This window comes from Drosophila serrata, unplaced genomic scaffold (genome assembly GCF_035046125.1).
Source record: "Drosophila serrata isolate PLE 108 unplaced genomic scaffold, ASM3504612v1 contig_347, whole genome shotgun sequence".
Taxonomy (NCBI): Eukaryota; Metazoa; Arthropoda; class Insecta; order Diptera; family Drosophilidae; genus Drosophila; species Drosophila serrata.
In genome coordinates this window covers 2,075,357-2,098,275 of record NW_028257245.1, presented here as the reverse complement: position 1 = coordinate 2,098,275, position 22,919 = coordinate 2,075,357, and the positions used below count along the sequence as shown (strand labels likewise).

At 47.8% G+C, this 22,919-nt stretch overlaps 5 protein-coding genes across 9 annotated transcripts; 2 read left to right on the top strand and 3 right to left on the bottom strand.

Annotated features, from left to right (window-relative positions):
- Positions 1–377: 377 nt before the first annotated feature.
- Ack-like (activated Cdc42 kinase-like) lies at positions 378–10,640 on the bottom strand. Of its 4 annotated transcripts, none has more exons than XM_020959252.2 (8): positions 10,519–10,640; positions 9,557–9,626; positions 9,052–9,451; positions 7,901–8,983; positions 7,084–7,835; positions 6,789–7,017; positions 956–2,305; positions 378–897 (listed from the first exon to the last, which is right to left on the bottom strand). In XM_020959252.2, the coding sequence occupies exons 1-8, from the start codon at positions 10,520–10,522 to the stop codon at positions 706–708; spliced, it is 4,080 nt and encodes a 1,359-aa protein (XP_020814911.2). In that variant the 5' UTR covers positions 10,523–10,640; the 3' UTR covers positions 378–705. The 4 variants fall into 4 exon arrangements, with proteins under 4 accessions (XP_020814911.2, XP_086694541.1, XP_086694540.1 ...); XM_086838415.1 differs by lacking the exon at positions 10,519–10,640 and adding an exon at positions 9,978–10,312; XM_086838414.1 differs by lacking the exons at positions 378–897; positions 956–2,305 and adding an exon at positions 2,474–6,544.
- Positions 10,641–11,175: 535 nt separating this feature from the next.
- On the bottom strand, positions 11,176–17,356 carry TppII (Tripeptidyl-peptidase II). The gene is made up of 12 exons (XM_020959250.2): positions 16,082–17,356; positions 15,677–16,013; positions 15,068–15,617; positions 14,240–14,794; positions 14,052–14,173; positions 13,830–13,986; positions 13,573–13,766; positions 13,349–13,512; positions 13,179–13,290; positions 12,125–13,114; positions 11,728–12,055; positions 11,176–11,662 (listed from the first exon to the last, which is right to left on the bottom strand). Exons 1-12 carry the CDS (start codon positions 16,397–16,399, stop codon positions 11,290–11,292), a joined length of 4,200 nt encoding a protein of 1,399 aa, XP_020814909.2. The 5' UTR covers positions 16,400–17,356; the 3' UTR covers positions 11,176–11,289.
- Positions 17,018–18,946, top strand: ND-MWFE (NADH dehydrogenase (ubiquinone) MWFE subunit). 2 transcript variants are annotated; one of them, XM_020959255.2, is made up of 3 exons: positions 17,018–17,172; positions 17,350–17,436; positions 18,717–18,946. In XM_020959255.2, exons 1-3 carry the CDS (start codon positions 17,074–17,076, stop codon positions 18,873–18,875), a joined length of 345 nt encoding a protein of 114 aa, XP_020814914.2. In that variant the 5' UTR covers positions 17,018–17,073; the 3' UTR covers positions 18,876–18,946. The 2 variants fall into 2 exon arrangements, with proteins under 2 accessions (XP_020814914.2, XP_086694551.1); XM_086838425.1 differs by lacking the exon at positions 18,717–18,946 and adding an exon at positions 18,523–18,638.
- On the top strand, positions 18,717–22,399 carry Nrk (Neurospecific receptor kinase). Its single transcript, XM_020959253.2, has 4 exons — positions 18,717–19,630; positions 19,688–19,973; positions 20,036–20,278; positions 20,336–22,399. The coding sequence occupies exons 1-4, from the start codon at positions 19,256–19,258 to the stop codon at positions 21,613–21,615; spliced, it is 2,184 nt and encodes a 727-aa protein (XP_020814912.1). The 5' UTR covers positions 18,717–19,255; the 3' UTR covers positions 21,616–22,399.
- LOC147642835 (uncharacterized) lies at positions 22,082–22,824 on the bottom strand. Its single transcript, XM_086838424.1, has one exon. It carries the CDS (start codon positions 22,822–22,824, stop codon positions 22,402–22,404), a length of 423 nt encoding a protein of 140 aa, XP_086694550.1. The 3' UTR covers positions 22,082–22,401.
- Positions 22,825–22,919: the final 95 nt, after the last annotated feature.

The following is a 22,919-nucleotide window of genomic DNA, read 5'->3' as shown; positions in this document are numbered from 1 at the left end:
TTTTGTTTAAGGTAGGGCAGAGCGTCAAATGTCAAGCTGGAAGTCCGATAACGGCTGATAGAAAATATCAACATCGATATTTGAAGCATATATTTGTATAGCCCAAATCATTAATTTATCATTGAGGTAAATAAACATTCTGTTATTTACGGGCCAATTAATTCAGAAAAATATTTTTGTTTGATATTTCCTTGATAATATCCTTATTTTAAATTCAAATATTCATTTGTAACCCCCTTCCCCTATATATTCAGGATATATACGGTTCTAAGGTTCTCATACCTGAGGACTGAGATCGCAGTTTTTCCTCCTAAATATGAAATCAATTCTATATAACTCTCAATCTTTTTCAAGACAAAGGTTAAAAATCATAAGGGTTTTATAAAAAAAGTTTATAATTTATTCAAAAAGATCTGTATAAATGTGTATAAGTGTGTGTATTTTGATGCTGGGAAGCATGCGTGAATAAGTACATGCTGAGATTCCGATCGATACGAATGAAGGAAGCCAATGGTTGGCGAGCAGTGATTACATTAGGTTCAAGTTACGTACGAGTCCTTAGATCTATCCGAAAAGCTTAGACTACACGAACTAGAAACGATAGTTACGAGGTTAAGGCAACGGCGGTAGTTTAAAACAGTACAAGGTGATCGAAGTGGAGAGAAGGAGCAGGAAGAGCAGCAGCCGCTGCTATGTGAAGTATTCTTAAAGTTTAAGGCCATTCAATTTATGGGCCGTCGTGTGCAGATCCCATTCGTACTGCTGCAGCGCCTCGAACGAGGCTTCAAGGCTGAGATTCGCCTCGCTAACCAGATTCTGCAACTTAATAAGCTTGATGGATTTGTGAACATCCCAGTTGATGAACTCCAAGGCTCCCAGGCATCGATTGGGGGTGCTCTGTGGATAAGAATGAGAATTCAATTAGAGTTTAATATATTTATATTACTAAACTTACGTCCTTTCCCAGAACTTTTACCATGATGCGCACTTCATCAGAATCAACGCCCCGTTCGCAGCCTTTCGGCTTCTTGTCAGAGAATTCCAGCAGGTCCTCGCAGCTCACTGAGTTCGAGTCTGCCAGTCGAGCGGCTGTGGCTGCAAAATACTCAGCTTCTGTTTGAGGCTTCGGTGTAATTCCTCCGCTAGCTTGGCTGGTGCTTGGACTCGAGTCAGCAATGGAGTTGCGATTCATGGCCAAATTCACGGAGGCGCGTACTTTTTTGAATAACGCGTTGCCCGCCAGCTCATTGTCCACGCTGGAGAATCGACGACTTGCCTCCTCGGGGACAGCTTCGACCACAGACTGCGCCTCTTGATGCGCCACTACCTCTGGGTCCAAGGTACTGCTAGTGCTTGCTGCAGTGGCCGTTTTGCGGCTGCTCTCCATATCCAGGTTGCGCAGCTCATCGTCGTTTACATATAGACCGGAGATCTGGGTAGCCTCGAACTCCACATCCTTGGCCTTGTTGTAATGTTCCTTTTGAATGGAGAAATTGTAAAAGCCGTCGGTCACATCTGGTGATTGTAAAATTCCCTCTTTGCTGGAATCCGCTTCCAGAATGGACTCGAACTGAAGGGATGCGGTGTCAGTAAGCCCGGCAGCATCAGCCGGCGCCAGCTTTTCCAGGTTCTGGTAGGTGTGCGAGGGTTCACTACCAACGACCGGCATATTCGCGTACTCCCGTTCCGAGGGACGCGACGGGCGTCTCATGCTACTTGGTCGGACTGCTGCTACCACCTCGATGGCACGACCTGGTTGCGGCTGCTGGGAGGACGAAGCGGACTCCATGCTTTTTCCCGTCTCCTCTCCAAAGTCCGCCAACTTGCTAAGAGTTCGCTGCAGGCCGTTGGCCGGTATAATCAGCGGATATTTGCGGACATGTCGCTTGGTGCTGTTCTTCACCTGTTTCTTGCCTTCGCGCGGCGGCAAGGGAATGGGATTGGGCGACTCCGGCTCCGGCAGAGACTGTTGTTGTTGCGGCTCCGATTGCTGTTGCTGTGTTTCCGGGAACTTGTAGCTGCCGTGGGTCATGTAGCTGGGACTTTCGCAGGCCTCCAGCGAATTTAAGTTCTCATCGTTGTGGCGACTTAAGGTGGCCGCCAGCTCCGCCTTGCGCACCCGCTGGGCGGCACCTCGCGTGGGCAAAGTCATGGGCCGTTGCGACTGGTGCAGGCTCTGCAGGTCGAACTCGTCGGTGTCCAGATGGCGAAGAAGCGTGGCTGCCGGACTGGGTCCAATGTCCAACAGGGCCTTGCGTTCAATCAAGCTGTTGTAGGCCTCTAGTCCCTCCTTTCCTATCAGCGACTGCAACGGAGCGCCGGAGGAGGAATAAAGTGAAGGGAAATGAAATTGTACAAAATGAAAATGGTGGATAGGAAGAACGAAACTAATAAGAAATAATCAGAGGCAGGTAATAAGTAAAACGGAATAACATAAGTCCATTAATCAATCTTAAAAGCCGTGCTCCCACGATTGAAATTCTGAATTATTTTTCCTTTATTAAATCCCTTTAAATATGCACAACATTTTCTTAGTTTTTTTGATTACCAATTTTAACTTGTTTGTTTTTGGTTCTTGGAATGCAAACCCTTCTCGAATTTCTCGATTTCAAATAGGTGTTGTCTTAGTTTGAATTTAGTTTAGTTCGGATCTCAGTTATTTTAGTTTGTTAATTATTAGGGGTTGGTTTCTTGTATAATACTTGAGTAAATTTTGGTTTTCATTTAGTTTTTTAATGTTCTCTGGGTTGAAACGCTTCGAACGTATAGTTTAGAATATCATTTTCCGTAATGCTTATACTTGTATACATAGAATTAGGTTTAGATTTAAGTAGGTGTATATATATATAATCTGTATATCATAATTTCAATTTGAGTTTATCCATAAATGCATAGAATGCGAAAATCTTTTAGTATAAGTATATTTTTTATAGTATAATATATATATTCTTAGTGAGGTTATCAAAAAATGTTTCGACACTCTGCAGCCGTCGGCAATTCGATTGAAGTTAATTTTTAGTTTTAGCTATCGTTTAGGTTTTTGGTTTTCTTTTTAATTTTAGGTCTTAGGTTTAGGGTTTTTTAGGTTAGTAGGCAAATACATACTTGACTCTTCAATCTCAAATCTTATCTTATCTTAGGGTTCGGTTCAACACTCTAGCTGTAGTGAGAGCTTAAATGCTTATCTTGGTTTCGGTATCGTTTGGTTTCATATTTCGCTTTAGCTTTACTCTAGCTTCGGTTTCGATAAAAAATGCAAGCGTCTCAGGATATGGCAGATAATCCATTTGCATATGTACGGAATCCTTGATCCGACGACGAATGTTGCCTTCTGATGTGTGTGGACAAGTTCTGAGGATTGTCAACTGTTGTGGTTGTGTGTCTGTGTCTCTGTCTGTACTACTGGTAGTTTTATCAAAGGCCCTGTAATAACAAGATGCGTAACGCCGTATGATTTTTTGTACTCGTGCTGACTGTAGAGTTGGCGTCAGGCTTCGTGAAAATGTTGTTTAAAGTCAGAGGGCAGACATAAAAATTGCTATCTGTGTGTTACTTTAAATCTTTGGGCGCTTTGCATCTGGTCATTTTAAGGCCTTGGCTTCTTCGTGTCTGTGTGTGACTTATAATTAACGCCATAATGCATACTCATGGCCAATAGGAAATACCCTGTCTAGTTGGAGTCCCCCCTTAAGTGTGTGGTGTTTGTGTTGACATACTGTTTCCGACAAGCTCCAAGCTCTTCTGGTTTTTTATTTTTGTATTAAAAAAAAACTTGAACATTTTCTATTCCGTTTCTGGAAGCCATTATCTCTTTGTTATCTTTGTAATATATCTTTTTTAATTTTATATTTGAATTTCTAGTTGTATATGGTTTGTAGGCTACTGAGTGAAGTATTTCCTGTTTGAGAGTTGCAGATAAAATTTCAGACATATTTTCGTTTTAGGTTTCGATTAAAAGTGGTATTGGATTCAGATAGTTCGCTAGGTAAATCGATAAAATCGGAAGACATGCTTAAACACGTCTTTGAAAAACTGTCACTGGTAACAATTCCTATATTGTCAACTTTAATGGGATTTAAAAAAACAGAAACCCAATCGAATTGTTTGAATCAAAGAGTGTTGATGGTGATGAGGAGCTATAGTGAGCTATTAAGAGTGGATGCAATGCATTTTGGAAGCTATGCAGCTGCTCATCTGCACATTATTATTATCTGTTCTGAGAGGTCTTCGGTGTTTTTCCTATAAGGCACACACTCTCATCTCGTTTCAAAAAATGCAAATCCAAAAAATATATATAATCTATTCGCTGTAAATACTTCTACAATTTACTCTTCGACGTCCAACATACTCCGTCTCCTCCTCCTCTCTATCTTTCTTTCTTTCTCTCTCACACACACAGACACTAGCACTAACACAGACCCGCCAAGAGCTCCACACGGTGGAGCGTCCATCCCTGACCATGATATTCCGGGCCCAATTCCTATCTTTACGCCACACTTTTAGGGTCGTCCTGCCTTCCGATCATCCTCTAATCGGACATCACATTGCCGAACAGTAAATTGAGAACGTATTTCAGCATTTTCCTTAGTTATGGAGCCGGACTGGGCGGGATTCGCGGTGCTACGAACTCGCGCCGGAACTGAAACTCATCACCACTCTCGGTGCTGGACGAGGAAGAGCTATCGCTGGATCTTCTGGCTGCCACAGCCACTCCGCCTTCACCGGCACTGATAATCACGGCTGTGGTCAGCTGCTGCTGATGGTGATGGGGCTGCTGCTGCTGGTGCTGCATCTGCCGCCAGTGCATCTCGTGCTGCTTCACCGCTGAGGCGTGTATCTTCTCCGGCCAGTGGAACTCCGTGGGTCTCTGTGGCTTCGTCATTTTTCCAGTGGGCGTCAGCAGGGAGCCCATCGAGAGCTGGCGCTGCTTAAGTTCCTCGGGTGAACTGCCCACAAAATTGGTGGACGTGGGGCTCTTTCCCGTAAGCCGACTGATGTCGAACTCATGCAAGGCGGCTCCACCACTCATAGGCCGCTGCAAGGCTGTTCCAGCTCCCGGCCGATAGGTTGCCTGCTGTACTGCTGATGAGGCTGCCGAAGAGGAGCCCGATCCGGAACCTGGCATTTCGGCTCCGTTCAAGATGTAACTCGGCTTCTGACTGGAGCTTAAATAACTGGCATGCGCCATGTTGTAGTTGTTGCCCGGACCGCGGCCTCCAAAGTCGTAGATGCGCTCGTCGTACTGGAACTGCTCGTAGCCACCGCCAGGCATGCCGCTCCCTCCGCGATGGAAGCTGCGCCGCTGTCCGCCGATATTGTAGTGTGGCGCCGACTTGATGCTCGAGTTAGACCCGTAGATCTGACGAGGCGAAATGATGGCCTCGCGCTCGTCATGGCAGGCGGACTGCACCTGGCGGTTTAATCCCGCTCGCCGCCGCCTGCCCAAGGAGGCGTTTGAGCCGGCCGCCACTCTGGCACGAATATCGCACTCGGATCGTGCCAGACTGGGCTTGACTGGTTCCTCGCCGCTGGAGGAGCTCGAGTCCAGAGTCATGGGATTGTAGCTCAGACGCCGAAGGGTTCTCGCTCGAATGGAACGGGGTTTGTAAGAGGCGGAGCGTCGTGGTAGTGGCGCCTGATGCTCTAACCTCACCTGCCGCTGGATCACACCACGTTCTCGCTGTGGCTCCGAGAGAACCGGCGAAATGGGATGGAAGCTCTCGTTGAAGGATGTCGAGCGTTGACGGTATCCCTTGGATCCTATATAAACCGAACCGCTGCTGGCATTCAATCCCGACTTGATGGGCGAAGCGCTGGCCAGCATCTGCTTGGTGGCACCGTTTCCAAATCTCTCGTAGGCCAACTCATCCTTCAGGCTGGTATAGCCGCCCGTCATAACCACGGGCGGGGCGCTGAACAGGGCCTCTCCCTTGAGGGGGAAATGAAAGCTCTCCTGGGGACTATAGCTGGACTTTTGGCTGCTGCGGCGGGACAGTGAGATGTTAGTATCCCGCGAGGCGAAACCCGTGTCGGGGGTGCTAGAGCGCTTGTCCTCCATTGGCTTGGGATCCGCAGGAGCGGCGGCACTCAACTGTGCCTGGTTGTGCATGTACTGAAGGTGCTTGTCCAGGTGACTGGTGGCTGCATTGAAATCAAACATGGTCTGCACCCCATTGCTATAGCTGTATACGGCAGACTTAAGGCTGCCCGTGGCACTGCTTATGCCATCGTCCAGGCTGACCAGCTGCGGCAGCTGGTCGTTGAGGATCGTGTCGTTGGAGTCGCTCTTGTCCAGCTCCGTGTATGTGTGCATAAAGTCAAGATTAAGCGCCTTAAGGGTGTTCTCAATGTCCATTATGTTGTCGTCGATGCTCTTTTGAGGCTGCTGCTGATCCTCTTCCTCCGCTGCCCGCTCCCGTTCCAGATTCAGCGGTCTGCTGAGGATCTCTCGCGACTTCTGGAACAGGAAGTCAGAGCTCTCCTTGTCGAAGATGGGCACGCGCAGATCCGTGCTGTTCTTGATCTCGCTCAGCGAGCGAAAACGCTGCACACGGCGGATCGATAGATTGGATGGAGGTGCAAAACGAGAACAGAACCGAAAGAAAAAAAACAAAAAGCCAAACGCAAACACAAAACGGGGGAAATGAAGGGGCAACGATGGGCGAACGAGTAGAAGAAAGAGCAGAGTGTAGACAAAACTCGAGGATTAGAATCTCTCACGGCCAAGAATCGATAACCTAGCGCTACGGGAAAACTAAGTTGATCTACCCACTCGATATGCTGCTCACCTGTATATCCGGAATGCTCTGCAGCTCCTCCGTAAAGTTTTTCTTTTTGGAAAACGGCGAGGCGTTGCCGTGTGTAGGTGTGTGGGCCGATCCGCTGGCACCGCCGCCTCCCGTTGATCCCGCCTTATCCCCTCCGCTGCTGTTACTCAAATGCGGAAACCGGAAGCTAAACTTGCGCTTGGGACTGTGGATTGCGGGCGTCTGATCAGAAACCAGGTCAATCATCGACCTAAACATGCGGAAGAAATCGGAGTCAGTTATATTCTATATATAAAACATTAAAGCAATAGATCACCTGGCACTTATCTCGTTGGCAATCTCGATGGCATGATTGAGAATCTTCTCATCCTTAACTGAAATGGGCTTTACGGTGCCCGAGGTTTTCTTCTTCGACAGCGTTGGCAACAGTCCATGGCCATGCTTGCTATTGCCATTAGTATCGCCGCTCTTTTGGGCCAGCTTGGCCGACATTTCTGCAAATTCGTTCTTACTATTCACTTGGTCGAATCCCGGCGACTTCGGCTGGCTACCCGAGGCCCCACTCATCGACCCAAACATAGAGTTAATCTCATCCAGCAGCGACGGCCCAAAGTCCAGCTTATCGGCCGTCATCTCGTCATCTGATATCTCGTGGTACTCATGCGGATCATCCGCGACACTTCGAGAGGTTGGTCGCCACCCTGCCTCGCTCGAGTGCATGCTCTTGCCATCCCCTCCGTAGTTATTGTTGTGCAGAGTAAACTCCAGCTGCTCATCATCTCCGCGGTTGAGAAAGAACGGGTTGGTGGAGCCCCCAGTGGCGAAATCGAAGGAGCTCTGACCGTTGGTGGCTATCAGCTTGGGCGTGTGCTCGGCGGATGGAATAAAGGTGGGGTTCATGGAGGTACCCATGGCACCACCTCCGCTGCTCACACCCTCCGGGAAGTAGCCACTGGCCGTTTGCAACGAATCCGGACTCGTAGGTGTCGGGGGGAGCAGGAGTGGCGTTTGCTCAATGTCTTCAGAGGGCTTATAGGGTGTCACAATCTGCTTGGGCACGTGATTGTACTAAAGAAGAAGGATTTTACCGATTAGTTAGAAAACATAAAGCTGTCTTGATCGAATACTCTTACGTTCTGCGAACTGCCAAGGAAGGCAATGTCGCCAAAAGTGGCGCCGTCAATGCCAACGTGACCGGTGTGCTTGAAGTCGTTCTGCGGCTTCGATATCATCTCTGTGCGCAGCTTGCGCTTGCTACTCCGGTGGTCGCTCACCCGGCTAAACGAGTCACGGCTGGAGCTGGGCAAGCCTTCGAGGAATGCCACCGTATTCGAGGGGTTGAAGTAGCCCGTCTTGCCAGTGCTAAGCACTCCCTTCCAGAAGGGCGTGCCTGTGTTGCGGTCCAGGACGCTGATAATGTCGCCCTGGCGATACAGTAGGTGGTCTTTCTTGGGCTCTGCACAATTGACCACCGCCTTGAGCTGTTCCGGCTTCATGTCAGGCAGCTGGTCATAGATCTCACCGAAACGCGGCCGCTTGGCGGCATCATCCTGCCAGCACTTCATCATAAGCGTGTAGTACTCGCTGGGACAGCAGTCTGGCTGTTCCAGCCGCTGGTAGTTGGGTGAGTCGATGGCCTCGAGTATCTGGAGACCGGTGAGCGCGGCCCAGGGCTGAAAACCGTAGGAAAACATCTCCCACAAGCAGACGCCGTAGGCCCACACATCGGACGCGTTGGTGAAGCGTAGGTAGTTGATGCACTCGGGCGCACACCACGCAATCGGCAGCTTTAGGTTTACATTAAAGTTGGTCTTGTAGTAGTCCTTGCCCACGCCTAGGGCCCGCGACAGGCCAAAGTCGGAGATCTTGACCTTGTCCTTGCTGAACACTAGTATATTGCGTGCCGCCAAGTCTCGGTGGATCAAGCGCTTCTGCTCCAGGTACCGCATTCCATTGCAGATCTGCAAGGCGAACTCGCAGAGAGTGGGTATGGTGAGGAAACTGACCCGCAGCCCGGAATCCTTGAGGCACTCGAGCAGCGAGCGCAGGTGGGCCAGCTCGGTGACCAGCATGAGCGAATCCGTGGCCAGGACGACACCGTACAGCCGGACGATGTTTTCATGTTCGATGGAATGCATAATGGCCGCCTCCTTAAGAAACTCCATGGGATTCGACTGCATACGCTCCCGGCACAGGCACTTGATAGCCACTTGGATCTGCCGATGGAGATGAGATTAGTAGGCTTTTGTGATAGAAGGACTTTGGGGTTCTACGACGGACTCACCCTCTCGCTGCCATTGGTCCAGACGCCCTGCTGGACGATGCCAAACTCTCCGGTGCCGAGCTGTTTGTTGACACTGATCGAGTCCGCCGGAATGATGTGCTTGTTGTTGGGCACCTTGCCCGGCGAACTGGCCCCGTTCTTGGCGGCCAGCGATGTGCCCGCGGCGGCACCACTACCATCGGTGGCCACTTGAGTCCCGCTACCGGGAGCCTCCTCCCGCTTCACCATCGTGCCGGGCGCCTGCAGCAGGCGCTTGATCTTGCTGAGGTAGCTGTGCGGGAAGTGCTTCTCATAGAACTTGCGCAACCGCCGGATTTCCGGCCGCGACAGCCCGATGAAGCGCAAATCCTCGTCCGCCGCATACTTGAACTGCGCCGCGTTTGTTATTTTCAATTCGTTTCTGCGTGGGGAAAAGTAAAAAATTAAAAAGTGAAAAGGTAGAGAATAGTGGAAGAGTGAAAAGTGGCGGGGTGGGAGCTCTGTTTCCGCTTTTTAGGTCACTCACTTGACGGCATTGTAGTACTGTTGCAGCTCGGACTCCGTGAGGAATTCGTATAAATCAATTTGTGGATACTCTGCAAGCAAGGAGAGGTATATAAAAATAAACACATTAAGTATACTATATAAAAGAGACCACACAAAACAAATCCCGGGGCCCTTATCTTTGATGTTCTTTCTGGCGTCTCGCAGAGAATGCTGGAGATGTGGGTTGTGTGAGTGGGCATCTCAATGGGAGTGTGGGAAAGGGGGAATACCCTAGGCAATAAATAACTTCTTTAACGATCGATCCGCCAACGCAGCCAGGTCTCTCTCGCGAAGATTCTTTCGTTCTTCGTTCATTTTATTTTCCAAAAATTTAAGAAAATAAAATAAGACACACCACACTCATATACACTCATACACACATGTGTACACCTCCTGCATACCTAAAAGTTTCCTTCCCACACAAACACACACACGCGCGAACGAAGGAGTACGTGAGCACATTGACACAAAACTCGGTGTTGTTGTTTCTGCTGCTGCTGCACCCGCATTTGTCATCCATTGTTTGTCCTCTTCGCCCCGCTTCGGAGTTGAAACAGGGTACGGGAACGGGGATATGCACACAGAGATTGCGGAGCTGATTGTGGCCCCGGGATTTGCATTGAGTCACCAATGCCGGATGCAGATATCGACTGGCATTTTCCGGCTCCGCCCCTGTCGGTGCATTATCCGTGCTTTCCCGCAGGACTAAGCTTGTCCTTGAATATGCAAAATAAAATCGATCGGCCAATACATACACTCAACACACACACACACAGACGCGCACGCACTGCACAGGAAACCAGCAAGAACTACGTAGAGGGAAAAGCCACTTTTAAACAAGGTTTTCTCTGGTTTTTTAATCAACGCCGGTTAATTCACTCCTCCCGCAGCTCAATAAGACTTTCATCCGCCTTTCAAATGCATTTTTTCTGTCAAACTTACCCATTTTACTCTCGCCTGTGCGTCTGCATTGTATTTTGTTTTTATTTTTACTCGTTTGGCTTTGGCTCAAGGCATCGATTTTGGATATCGATTGTTTCCCACTATCGATTGGTTTTAGGTAATCGAAGCCTTTTTCAAAAATAAAATTGTATGCTCTGTAAAAAACTTTTTTATTAAATAAATAAACAGCAAAGATAAATAAATATTTCATAAAATATTTATATTTATTTATTTTATATAAAAAAGATATACACCTCAGCAATAAAATTAAGAGGTTAAAACTAATGGTTTTAAAACCGGAACTAAACTCCAACTAGTTTGTTTTCTGTTAAAATCGTTTTTATTGAAATTTTTAGAGAAATAAAAATATATTCCATATTTGCGACTCAGTGCACCGCCTATCGCACGCTGGTCACACTGGGGGTTCAAATTACCTGTTATTTCTTTTCACTTTTAAAGAACAATAAAATATAATTGTCTTTATTTATATGTATATGTTATGTATAGTATAGTTAAATACGATTATTTATAATATTCATTGCCGTTGTACAACAAAATTCCCCATAAACGACTGTGTGAATTTTAGAGTCTCCATTTCATATCTAAACTGAAATTTGAACGGTAATTATTCCTGTATGAGTGGCCATTTCAGAGTAATTTCAGTTAATATCTTTTATTCATTTACATATTGAGTACAGTATATATAAAAAAACAATGATCGCATTTAAGCGTGCATAATTAGTATTGTGGCTACTGTTGAACGGCTAATGTCTAGAACAGACGGAAGCTGCTGGGAAAAGCGGTTATCATCATGCGATTGATGACCGCTCGGATGTGCTCGTGACCCAAGGCTGCATTGATGGCGGCCAGCTCCTCGAAGTGTTCTCGGGCGCGCTTCTCCTCGATCAGCTTGACCACGCACTTATACATGCGGCCGTAGTGGGCATGGGCATACGCGTGCCAAAGGGCGAACTGAATGGCTTTGGAGTCGGTGGCGTCGACGAACTTGATGACCTCCGTGTAGAGCTCATTGATGTCGGCCACACGATCCTTTACATTATCATCTAACACTGCCAGCTTGGCCAGGGCAATACCCTTCTTGCTAAGCGCCTCGATGAGATTATTCTTTTGCTTGTCCATGTTGCTAGTATGAAATATACTCAAAGTGTTAATTAAGTTTAGAAATTTTAACCGAAACCTTTAACTTACGTCTTAATCTTCGCCGCATCGGGACGAGTATCATTCTTGAGGCCGTAGTAGGAGAGCAATGCTTCGGAATCAGTCTCCTGGATAACCTTTTCAGCCAGATTTAGAATACGCTCGAGGGCGCCGCGAATCTTCTTTTGTTCCTCTTTCTGTTTTTCGGAACCTTCTCCTACCTCCTCGAGCGACGACTTTTGAGCATTGACAAATGTCAGCGGCAGTTGTGACTTCAGCTGCGAGGTCTCAATGCTTTGGATGAGCAGCAGGTGTGCCTGCAGGTGCTTGGGATGGGCGCCAATCACCTCGTTGTAGATCTTCTCGGCCATATCAGGTTCTACAAATGGAATCAAAGGTATAATAAAAATGTAAAAGCATAAACAATTTCGATTTCATTTAAACTCACCACACTTGACGATGTGCGAGCACTGGAAGTCGCGCAAGCTCTCGGCATAATCATCGGCGTTGGCCTTTCCCTTTTTGGGCGAGGCAGGGCAAGCACTGCTCTCCATCGGTGCATCGTTTTGAACTGTGATACCATCGCCGGCCGCTGGATTAGCCACGGATGTGGCTGCCTGGGGCGTGGCCTTCGGCTTAGTACCATTGGCAGTGACAGCAGCAGCTGCTGCAGCAGTGGAGCCGGACGGAGGAGAACCGTTGCCAGCGCCGTTAGTGTGCGTTTTCTTTTCAGCGGGGTTGAGGATATAGTGGAAGGGATGCAAGGCCACACGACGACCAGCCTCGTCCTGGGGGAAAACTAAGTTTCCGTTTAGACAGGAGCACTGGGCAGGCAGATTGGCCTTTGTGAGCCGCTCCTGAGAAATGGGGGCAATGTAGAGCACACGGGTGGCGCCCCGCATCGGTGCCGAGACAAACTTGCGACCGCCCACGATGCACTGATTGTAGTTCTCGTGGAAGTCGAGGGTGAGCACATTGGCCAGCTTGTAGCAGGCCATCATATTGGCTTCCGAGATCTTCTCCAGCAGGTCGCGCTTCTCGTGCCGTACCTGCAGGCGGACGGTGTAGTCGCCCTTATCGAGCTTCGTGTAGAAGTTGTGGGATCGGGCGTCACCGGTGGCCACAAGGGCCTTGTTCGTATCGTGCAACATCCACATCTGTGACTCGAACTCGGACTCGTAGAGCAAGTCGGTGAAGATCGGCGCATACAGGGACACCTCGGCCGCCTTGGCTATGTTCAAGTTGTAAACCAATAGGTTTTGGTACACCTGGCGTCCGTCTGGAATCACGTCCCGGGTGGCACTTAGTGGCGAGATCTTGGCCTCGGTTGGCTTCAGAACCACGGAGGCGTTCTTTAACTGCAGCTGCGGCTGCAAATCCTCCGACACCAGGGCCTCGATCTCCAGCCGGTGAATGCCATTGCCCGCATGCATGACATCTACAAGAGATTAAATTTGATTCGTAAGTTAAAAGAACGAAAAAAAGTTATTAAACCCACTCACAGGCATTTGGATTGTGGGCTTCAAGGCCACGGAATAGCAGGCTATACTTTAAGTGACTCTGCCCGAAGTTGGACCAGTACTTGGCAATGCATAGTTCCAGAATTTTGCCACCCTATGGAAAACAATGTTGGTGCTTAAAAGGATCAGGATATAAAGCAGTTTCACCTTACCTTAACCTTGAAAACCGTGGTGGACTCATGCTCCGAACCGACAGGCACAATCTTCATTGTCTCCAGCTTAAGGCAAGACTGCTTAGGCAGTAGCTGGTTCGTATGCAAAAAGAACTTGCCAATGTCCTTGCCGCGATTGGGATCGGTAATCCGCATGCGCAGCTCTGGAGGAAATAACATTTATTTAAGAGATCCTGAGCTATCTCGTGGAGTAGACTACTTACCCGCCCAGGTAGCACGTTCCGGCACGAGAATAAAGTCCCTCTGGATGGTGTTCGGTTGAAACTCGACGGTCTTGGAAGCGGGTTCAAAGACCGGGGTGTTCTGATCCGACTCCAGGACATGGGGCTGGACCACAGTAATGGGAATCTCAAATAGAGATCCCTTCTGCACACAGTCCGTGTCGAAAGCCTGAATCCTATAATTTATATAGAAGAAAACCAGTTAGGTGAAAATAACTCGGGACTTCAGAGCTCCTTACACGGCGCTATGCACACCCGGCTGCAGACCAGTTGGATCCACGCGAACCGCAATAGAACGGGTGCCGTAGCTCAAATCCAAGAAGGCTCCGCACTGCACCCATGTCTGCGAGGCAATCAGGTTTAGGCGCACATTAAAGTTAAATTTGTCCTTGGGGTCTGTAGCATAGAAATAGAAAATGCTGAGGGCCAACAACGGCTTAATCCAGAGACTCTCTACATACCCGCCTCCTTGTCGTTCAAAAAGATTGGCTCAATGTTTACATTGTAATCGACAAACTTTCGCTGGACACCCTGGCGCAGATGGATTCCCTTGGCCTGGTTGTTGCCCACGCGTACGGAGAACCTAAGGAGATGGGAAACGTGATTGTTTAGTTAGGAGTCCCTGAAGCTCAAATCTAATCGCCGTCACCTCAACAAATTGTCCTTGGACTGCTTGTGCTCCATTAGGTGATCGAATGCCTTCTCCACGTTCAACAGTCCATGGCCCTGGGCAAAGGGATCCACGTAGCCCAACTTGGTGGCTGTGACGCCGAGCGCTCGCTTAATACTGTAAGGCGAATACTCAATATTCTGCTGCTTCAGTCCGGATATAAGAAGCGCCACTGCGCCGGCCACATGAGGTGCGGCCATGCTTGTGCCATTCATCAGCTGGGACTTGGCCATGGTGAACTGCGGTACGGATGCAATGGCACCGCCCGGAGCGCACACTGTCACACCCTGGCCGCCATCTATGCAGGGATCCCGCGATGTCCAAGTGTAGACGTTGCCAGGCAGCTTCTCTCGCATCGCATACTCGGCCTCCATCATCTGGGGCGACACATAGGCGCCCACTCCGATTAAACTGGGCTGACTGATGTCCGGCGGAGTGCCCACAGTGCAGAGCGCAGGGCCATGGTTGCCGGCCGAGGCTACCCAAACGACGCCGTATTTGTTGACTACCTCGTTCATCAGTTCCCCAATCCGGCTACATGAGATTAGAGAAAGATAAGGAGTCATTAGGGGTACAGTTTAAGCAACTCTGTCGTCAGCGTGAAGTGATGTGTTTGCTGGAGATTGGATGGCGGCTGGAGTGTATCGGAGACAAGAGGATTGGTGTGTGGAGAGTTTTCGGATATCTTATATCTGCCATTTACCTCGACGCACCCATCTTCTTTCGCCTGCGACGCACTTCACCCGATTCCCTAAAAGACAGCCACAATTCTGGGATTAACTCTAACCAAGACCATGACTTTCTTACCCGGAATTTGACCAGTTGGCGTGCTCGCCATAGCTCATGTTGATCACGTCGATGGGCCTGCCGTCGCGGCACAGCTCCATCACCTTGGTCATAGCCCGCACTAAGGCCGTACCTGTCTCCATGGAGCCCAAACGCCCATCTCCGATGGTCATCGATACGATCTTTGCATTGGGAGCTACGCCGTCCACGTCCCGTGAGCTGTGGTTACCACTGGCAATGGAGGCAACATGGGTACCATGGGGTGAACACATGCCCACCACCTCCAGCACGTTGCCCTCATCGTGCACGTTCACAGATATGGACAGAAAGTCATCCACATTGCGGGTTTCGTGCGTAAGCGAGTACTCGCCGATGCGTAGAGCCTGATCCAGATCGCCCTTCTCCGTGGTATCAATAATGGTCAGCCAGCCGTTAGCCGTGGGAAAGAGGAGGCAGTCGTAGGAGGTCTTGATGTCGCCGTACATCTTCTCATAGCTGTTAAGCATCTCCAGCTCAAAGTCTAGGTTCTCTTTTACAATCTTCTTGTCCCAGGGCAGCTTGGAGGCTTCCCCTGGTGGGAGGATTCATGGATTACTCAGTTATAATTGGGACAATGGATTGTTGGCTCACCTGGGTTTTGTGACTCAAAATCGACAATCTTCCGATTGACGTTCGCGGTGGCCGTCTTGTGCGGCTTGTCCCAGTTCTTCAGCTTAGCCTGGGCAATAATATTGTTCCTCACTTTACTGGGCACCAGATCGCTTAAGCTCTTCAGGCCCACGCGCACTGTCTTGTCGGGATCCGTGTTTAGGGACAGCAATTCCTGACTCAGTTTAAGGGTGTTGCCAGAAAGTCCCTTCACGTTGCCGTTCTCGTCCGGCGTCACCTTTTTCTTCATGTCGACGTCGCCGCAACCGGAGCAGTCGTAACGCTCGATCACCTTCACCGTCTTGCCATCGCAAAGTGTCTGTATCCGAGCCGAAATAACAATTAGCCGCCGTTCGCTTGGTGCTGCAAAAAAAAATGCCAACTCACCTCAAGTCCCGTTGCCCGAGGATCCACACCGGAGTCGAAGATGGCAATGGTGACGTCGCGGCCATCGTAGTCCGGATACTTTTGCAAGAAGTTCAGCACCCCCGTCTCGGCCTTGGGCACCAGGGCGCCCGTGGGAAATGACTCGACAATACCGCTTGTGGCCATACTCATGCTCCTGTTCTCCGCTGATTTGTGGCTCTCGTTGTTGTTGCTGCGCTGAGAACACTTTGCAAATTCTTTTCTGCTAGCTGTTTTTGGAGAATCGAAGGGGGGTTCAGTGTGACCGGTATTGGTTTGCATAAATAGCTGACACTGCATCAGTGTTGAGCAGATAGCTATGATAGATGTTACAATTTTTTTCAATATAAGAATACTCTAATATTTGAGAAAACTGATGATCGCTCAAACATATAGTACTAAAAAAAAAGAAGAATCAAACATTAAGACCCGAAGTAAGTTACATGGATGGACCTACTCTTTTCCTTAAAATGATTTATATAGATAGGTATAGTTGCTATTCATATGATACATATACATAAAATTTAAATTATACCAAGTTGGAAGATGACATGTCTATACGCCTCCCACAAGAGTACAAACATGATCTCATCTTTGTCAGATAAAATATCTAGCCTACATAACATATAAAAACCATAACGAGCGAAATTGAGATGTACCATAAAATTAAATAATATTTTTAAAATTCATATTCATTTCATGCATGTATATTTTGTGTAAATCACTAAAGCCGAAGGTGCAGATATTTAGGTACGCAAAGATATTCTGGACCGCGTTAAGTCACAATTTACAAGTGAACTGTTACTTTTGAGTAGTTAACTGCCATCTCTAGTAAACCGATAACATATTAATGGACTACCTATCGACACCTGAAACTTCACCTTTTTGTGGGATATTTGGAACGGTCGAGACGCGGTCACACTGTCTGGGTGTCTTGTTGAAAAAATCATAACAAAACTTATTTTCCCGTCAAGATGTGGTTTGAAATCCTACCTGGCGCCGTGATCATCACCACTCTCCTGTCGGTGCCCATATACGCCATGTACGGCCTGCAGAAGGTCACGATTGGCAATGTGAGTTTGATTGTCGCTCTCTGGCCGAGTAGTCTGAAGTTCTTATATAATCGCTGTTGGTTGTGCACGAAACGGATTTTGTTTAACATAATTGCGCCACGCACTTGTCGACAAGAGTTTGCCTGGATGCCGGTTAGATTTCTGCGCGATTTCTGATATTTTTCGTATACTCCACAGGCCTTCCGTCGCAACATGGACGAGCGTTTCAGCCGAGTGATGTACCAGCGCGATTTCCGACTGACCGACAATCCCTATTTGATGAACGTAAGTGATATGTTGTAATAGTTTAATCTCTTGGCCAGTTTTCAACAACAGTTGGCCAGCATTGGTGTTTGCTTTTTCACGGTTTTATTCTCGTTTTTGATTTCTTGTTGCACGGTTTGTGTTTTATTTTATCACACAGTCATCTCCAAAATTATTCATTCACATTAGGTACAATACATAAATTATGGTTTATATATTCAATAGAATTGCACGCAATACTATAAATTTTGCAAAAGGCTCAGAAATTTTGTTTAATTGTATTTCATATTTAAATCGGGCATTTGTTATTTTAAATTAAAAAAAATAAATCATAGGCTCAGGGAGGAGAGCGATGATCTTCGGTTCGAACTGGACTACAGGCAGTTCTTTCCGACCATACTATGTACGGCTCAACTCTCCGAACACAAAACTAAACTTAAAACACGTCAAATTAACTAAAAGATTGATGATTGGCCGATGTCATTGGAAATATCAACAAGTTTCGATAATTCATCGCATTTAATATTTTCCAATCTCTGGTCCATCTCTGTTGGTCGACATTTTCCAACACTGCTTCAATACTTGAACATTCTCAAGCCCCAAAAACTGATATCACAAAGAGATTAAAAAAGCCTAAAATTAAAATAAAGTCAAAAGTAATTAAATTAAATAGTGAGTAATTCAATTATCAATATTAAGCCTCTTAGCAAGGTGATAAAAAAAAAATAAAAAAAAGGTTTATTCAAGTTAATTTTTCGAAATGGCGCAGAATATATATAGTCACTATGATAACATATAAATATATTGAATATTATAAATATTTTATTTTAATAGATCTCTTTTCATATAGTAAATCCTATTATAACATTACAATTTTTGCAATTTTTATATATTTTACAGATTTTAAAGTATTTTCATGATCATAAATATTTTCGTTTTATCCTATTCCTTATCTATGATTTTAAATCTCATCTTATTCCAAAACTCATCAGTTTTTTAGTTTACTAACACTTGTTTTATTTTCGAAAATAACCCAAATTGCACGTTCATTGTCTAAGCCTTTAGACCCAAACTCCTCTATAAAGAACGATTCTGATTTCCTTGCAGGGTCTCGATGCCATACCGGATGAGAAAAAGAACTAGTTTGAATTAAGTCAAGTTTTTCTTTAAGCTTAAGGGCAAAAGTGAATAAACAATGCGTTTAGTGCGAAAGTGATAGTTAATTTGGTCGCCTGTTTAGAGTTTTTCCTGTAGTTTCCCTCTTATTTCCGCCTTCTGTGTACAGAGCCATTTCTTTCTAGGGGCTCGAACAAATTCCCGATGAAGAGGAGGAACAGAAAGATCAACAGGAATGCGATGACTACGAGGATCCTAAGCTCTTAAAGCAACGTAAGAAGGAGGAAAAAAAGAGGGAGAAACAGCTAAGGGAAGAGGAAAAGAAGCAGAAGGCGGCAAAGTAATAACAGTAAACATTTCGGCTTCACAGTTCCCAATTAGAATAAAGGACTCTCGGCATTTGCCGCGCATTTAACAACCCTGTTCTTGTGTGTGCCAGGAAACCACCCCTAAGGGATAAATATGGGTGGCTAAAGCCTCCCATCCGTCGTCAAACTCTGTGTGGTATTCGGTGAAAAGGCGTCGTCGACGTAGTCGAGCAGCGAGCGCGCAAATAAACACAAATTTCACCGACTAACTTTAATTAATAATCTCGGTTAAATGCGGGCAGAGAGTATAGTTTAGTATTTATCTGTGAAATGAGTGATTTTGTGGATGCTTGTAAGAGTTCCCTGTAGAGTTTGTTGAAAAAAAAACAAGGCATATACAGAAAACACCAGCAGCCATGGCGGCCGGGCAGTGGTTGGGGGTGCATGAGGGAATTGTGGGTGGCAGGACGGCAGGAGCTTCGACTGCCATATTGCTGTGCGTGCTTTTGTTTACCAGCGCCACGCACGCGAGCTCCCTAAACGCCATCGAGGAACCCGTCACCCGGCGCCACCACCAACGGCATCACGAGCGGGAACGGGAGCAGCAGCAGCGCGAGGAGAGCGGCTACTGTGCCCCGTATAATGGTAAGGTGTGCAAGCAATACATAACCGGTCAGGTGTGGTACAGCCTGGAGGATCCCACGGGCGGCTGGAAGAACGAGCAGGTGACCACTGCGCTCTGGGATGAGTTGATATCAGATCTTTCGGGCCTGTGTCGCGAAGCTGCCGAGGTGAGTTGTTTATAGTCTGTTTCCTTAAATTCTAAAGGTTAACTTCTATTTCTGCAGAAAATGCTCTGTGCTTACGCCTTTCCCAACTGCCATTTGGAGGGTCCTGGTGGTCGGGCTGTGAAAGCTCCACTCTGCTTTGAGGATTGCCAAGCCACGCACTTGCAGTTCTGCTATAACGACTGGGTGCTCATCGAGGAGAAGAAGGAACGCAACATATTCATCAAGAGCCGTGGCCACTTCCGGCTGCCCAATTGTTCTGCCCTTCCGCACTACAACGCCTCCGTGCGACGGCCCAATTGCTCTTACATTGGCCTAACCGAGCTCAAGGAGTCGGAAGTGAGCTGTAAGTTCATCTATCTGGATTCGAAGAAGCGACCTTTAACCACACAACCAAATCTTCTGCAGATGACTGCCGCAATGGTAACGGACGTTTCTACATGGGCACAGCAAATATGACGAAGACAGGGATTCCTTGCCAGCGTTGGGACACTCAATACCCCCACAAGCACATCCAACCGCCGCTGGTCTTCCATCAGCTTCTGGAGGGTGAGAACTACTGCCGCAATGCAGGTGGCGAGGAGCCGCATCCCTGGTGCTACACGGTGGACGAGTCAGTGCGCTGGCAACACTGTGACATACCATTGTGTCGTAAGTTCTTTGATTATATATCATTCAAGCTTAACCCTTACTTGGTTATCCTTTCAGCGGACTATGTGGACCCCAATGCCGGCGATATGAACACTCCCATTAAAATGGAAAAATTCTTTACGCCCTCAATGATCTTCCTGCTGGCTGGCATTGGTTTTGTGGCCATTGTGCTCCTGCACCTAATGATCCTGCTCGTCTACAAGCTGTCCAGGCACAAGGACTACTCCCAGCCCGCGGGAGCTGCCACCAATGAGTGCAGCATCTCTATGCGGGGCATAGGAGAGTGTGGCGCTAATTTAAACACCAGTCGGGAGACCCTGGGCGGCAATGCAAACACCAACACCTTAGGCAAGTGGGGCACCATCCGGAGCACGGCCACCGTGCACAGCAACTGTGTGGCCCTCACCACGATCACCAAGGAGGAAGCAAAGGGCACCAAGCAGAATGCTCGTCTCGAGAAGCTGGAGTATCCACGCGGCGAAATAGTATATGTGAGATCCCTGGGACAAGGTGCCTTTGGGCGCGTCTTCCAAGCCAGAGCTCCCGGACTGGTGCCCGGCCAGGAGGACCTGCTGGTGGCCGTGAAGATGCTGAAAGACGATGCCAGCGATCAGATGCAGATGGATTTCGAGCGCGAGGCTTGCCTGCTGGCCGAGTTCGATCATCCGAACATTGTCAAGCTGCTTGGTGTGTGTGCCCTGGGTCGGCCCATGTGCTTACTGTTCGAGTACATGGCCCCCGGCGATCTCAGCGAGTTCCTGCGCGCCTGCTCACCGTATGCCACTCACCAGGCGCCAAACCGTGATCGCTTGCAGCTTAACGAGCTGCACCTGCTCCAAATGGCCGCTAATATAGCGGCGGGCATGCTGTACCTTTCGGAGCGCAAGTTCGTTCACCGGGACTTGGCCACGAGGAATTGCCTGATCAACGAGCATATGGCAGTAAAGATTGCCGACTTTGGGCTGTCTCACAAGATTTATCTGCAGGATTACTACAAGGGCGACGAGAACGACTTCATCCCGATCCGCTGGATGCCGCTGGAGAGCATACTGTACAACAAGTTCTCCCTGGAGTCGGATGTGTGGGCCTACGGCATCTGCCTGTGGGAGATATTCTCCTTTGCCCTGCAGCCGTACTTCGGCCTGACCCACGAGGAGGTTATCAAATACATCAAGGAGGGCAACGTCCTCGGGTGTCCGGACAATACACCGCTCTCTGTCTACGCCCTGATGCGTCGCTGCTGGAACCGCAAACCGAGCGAGCGGCCGGGCTTCGCTGAGATAAACCACTGCATCCAGCACAGCATTGCCGAAAGCGAGTGCAAGGCAATGCTCTAGAGAAATTCTCAAAAGATAGAGAGAGAGGAAAACGAAACGAATCCGTGCATCACACAACGTTCGTCCGCTGTCTTCCGGGCATTCAATAGAACCATATACATATATACACACACAGAAACACACAGAGTGATTGGAGATGACAGAGCTATCTTAGGGGGAAAATGTAATTTATTATTCCCCGATAAGATGCCTTGTCCTCTACATTTACTCCAGTGTATTTTCGCACATTTTTATACTAAATCTATATGCATATTGATTTGAATTACCGCAGCAATAGGCGAGATCAGAGGGATGTTGTGATTAAGTTAGTTTAAAGACCACTCCATATCTTTAGGGAAACGCTTCCAAACTAAGTCTTTTATCGGATTCGGATGCTTCCACACCACAAAACTTTTGTTTTGAATACTCTACTCCCTGCCCTCTGATCTGTCGGTCAGCAATCGATTAGTCTGCCACAACAACGAACGCATCAGCAACGTCTCGTGTACTCATATCTAGTTCGTAGTTTAAGTTTATTAACATATAGATGCGCATATGTAGATTGCATTTTAATGGGATTCATTTCTGACTAGGCCTAAGCACTGCCATCGGAGCACACTCCGCAAGGAAGGAGCCACACACCGGAGACCATCAAAACAATAAGGAATACATGAGATATGGAATATTTAGAGAACTGTCTATAGCCCGAACTTTCTGGGGTAACTTTACATAATCTTTGTAACTACAAAACAAAACGTGTTGAATGTAATTTGTATAAATAAACCATCCATAATCGTAACAGAAATATCAGCAATAGTAATAGTTGTAGTAATAGTCGCCGTAGTAGCAGCGGTTGTACGTGGCAGGGTAGGGAACGGGAACGGGCACAACTCCGGCATAACCAGCATATCCAGCAGCAAATCCTCCGTATCCTCTATAACCTCTATAGCCGTAATATGGACGGGCTCCTCCCCAGTAACCTCCACCTCTTGGGCCGCGTCCTCCAAATCCACGTCCAAAGCCAGGACCTCTGCCTCCAAAGCCGCCTCTGCCACCAAATCCTCCACCTCGTCCGCCCCCGAACCCCCCACCGCGACCTCCTCCTCCAAATCCTCCAGCATGACCGCCTCCGCCATGACCACCGCCGCCGCCGCCTCCTCCTCTCGCCTCAGACATGTGCCAGAGGGTCAGGAACAAAGTTGCACACACTAAAATCCACAATCGGGACATCTTTGCCTACTCAGAACCTTATCGATCCGTTCGTCAATCACGACTGACTTAGAATGTCTGGGAAATTCTGTTTATTGCAAACTAATTAGGACGCC

Bases quoted from the DNA above. Each gene is read 5' to 3' on its own strand.
- ND-MWFE (XM_020959255.2), top strand. From the start codon at position 17,074: ATGTGGTTTGAAATCCTACCTGGCGCCGTGATCATCACCACTCTCCTG. The intron at 17,173-17,349 runs GTGAGTTTGATT...TATACTCCACAG, and splicing joins AGAAGGTCACGATTGGCAAT to GCCTTCCGTCGCAACATGGA. The intron at 17,437-18,716 runs GTAAGTGATATG...ATTTCTTTCTAG, and splicing joins ACAATCCCTATTTGATGAAC to GGGCTCGAACAAATTCCCGA.
- Ack-like (XM_086838413.1), bottom strand. From the start codon at position 10,092: ATGACAAATGCGGGTGCAGCAGCAGCAGAAACAACAACACCGAGTTTT. The intron at 9,627-9,977 runs GTATGCAGGAGG...CCTTGCTTGCAG, and splicing joins TGTGGGAAGGAAACTTTTAG to AGTATCCACAAATTGATTTA. The intron at 6,545-6,788 runs GTGAGCAGCATA...CGCCGTGTGCAG, and splicing joins AGAGCATTCCGGATATACAG to CGTTTTCGCTCGCTGAGCGA.
- Nrk (XM_020959253.2), top strand. From the start codon at position 19,256: ATGGCGGCCGGGCAGTGGTTGGGGGTGCATGAGGGAATTGTGGGTGGC. The intron at 19,974-20,035 runs GTAAGTTCATCT...AATCTTCTGCAG, and splicing joins CAAGGAGTCGGAAGTGAGCT to ATGACTGCCGCAATGGTAAC. The intron at 20,279-20,335 runs GTAAGTTCTTTG...TTATCCTTTCAG, and splicing joins CTGTGACATACCATTGTGTC to CGGACTATGTGGACCCCAAT.
- TppII (XM_020959250.2), bottom strand. From the start codon at position 16,399: ATGCAGTGTCAGCTATTTATGCAAACCAATACCGGTCACACTGAACCC. The intron at 15,618-15,676 runs GTGAGCCAACAA...TCCTCCCACCAG, and splicing joins TTTTGAGTCACAAAACCCAG to GGGAAGCCTCCAAGCTGCCC. The intron at 13,291-13,348 runs GTAAGGTGAAAC...TGTTTTCCATAG, and splicing joins CCACGGTTTTCAAGGTTAAG to GGTGGCAAAATTCTGGAACT.
- LOC147642835 (XM_086838424.1), bottom strand. From the start codon at position 22,824: ATGTCCCGATTGTGGATTTTAGTGTGTGCAACTTTGTTCCTGACCCTC.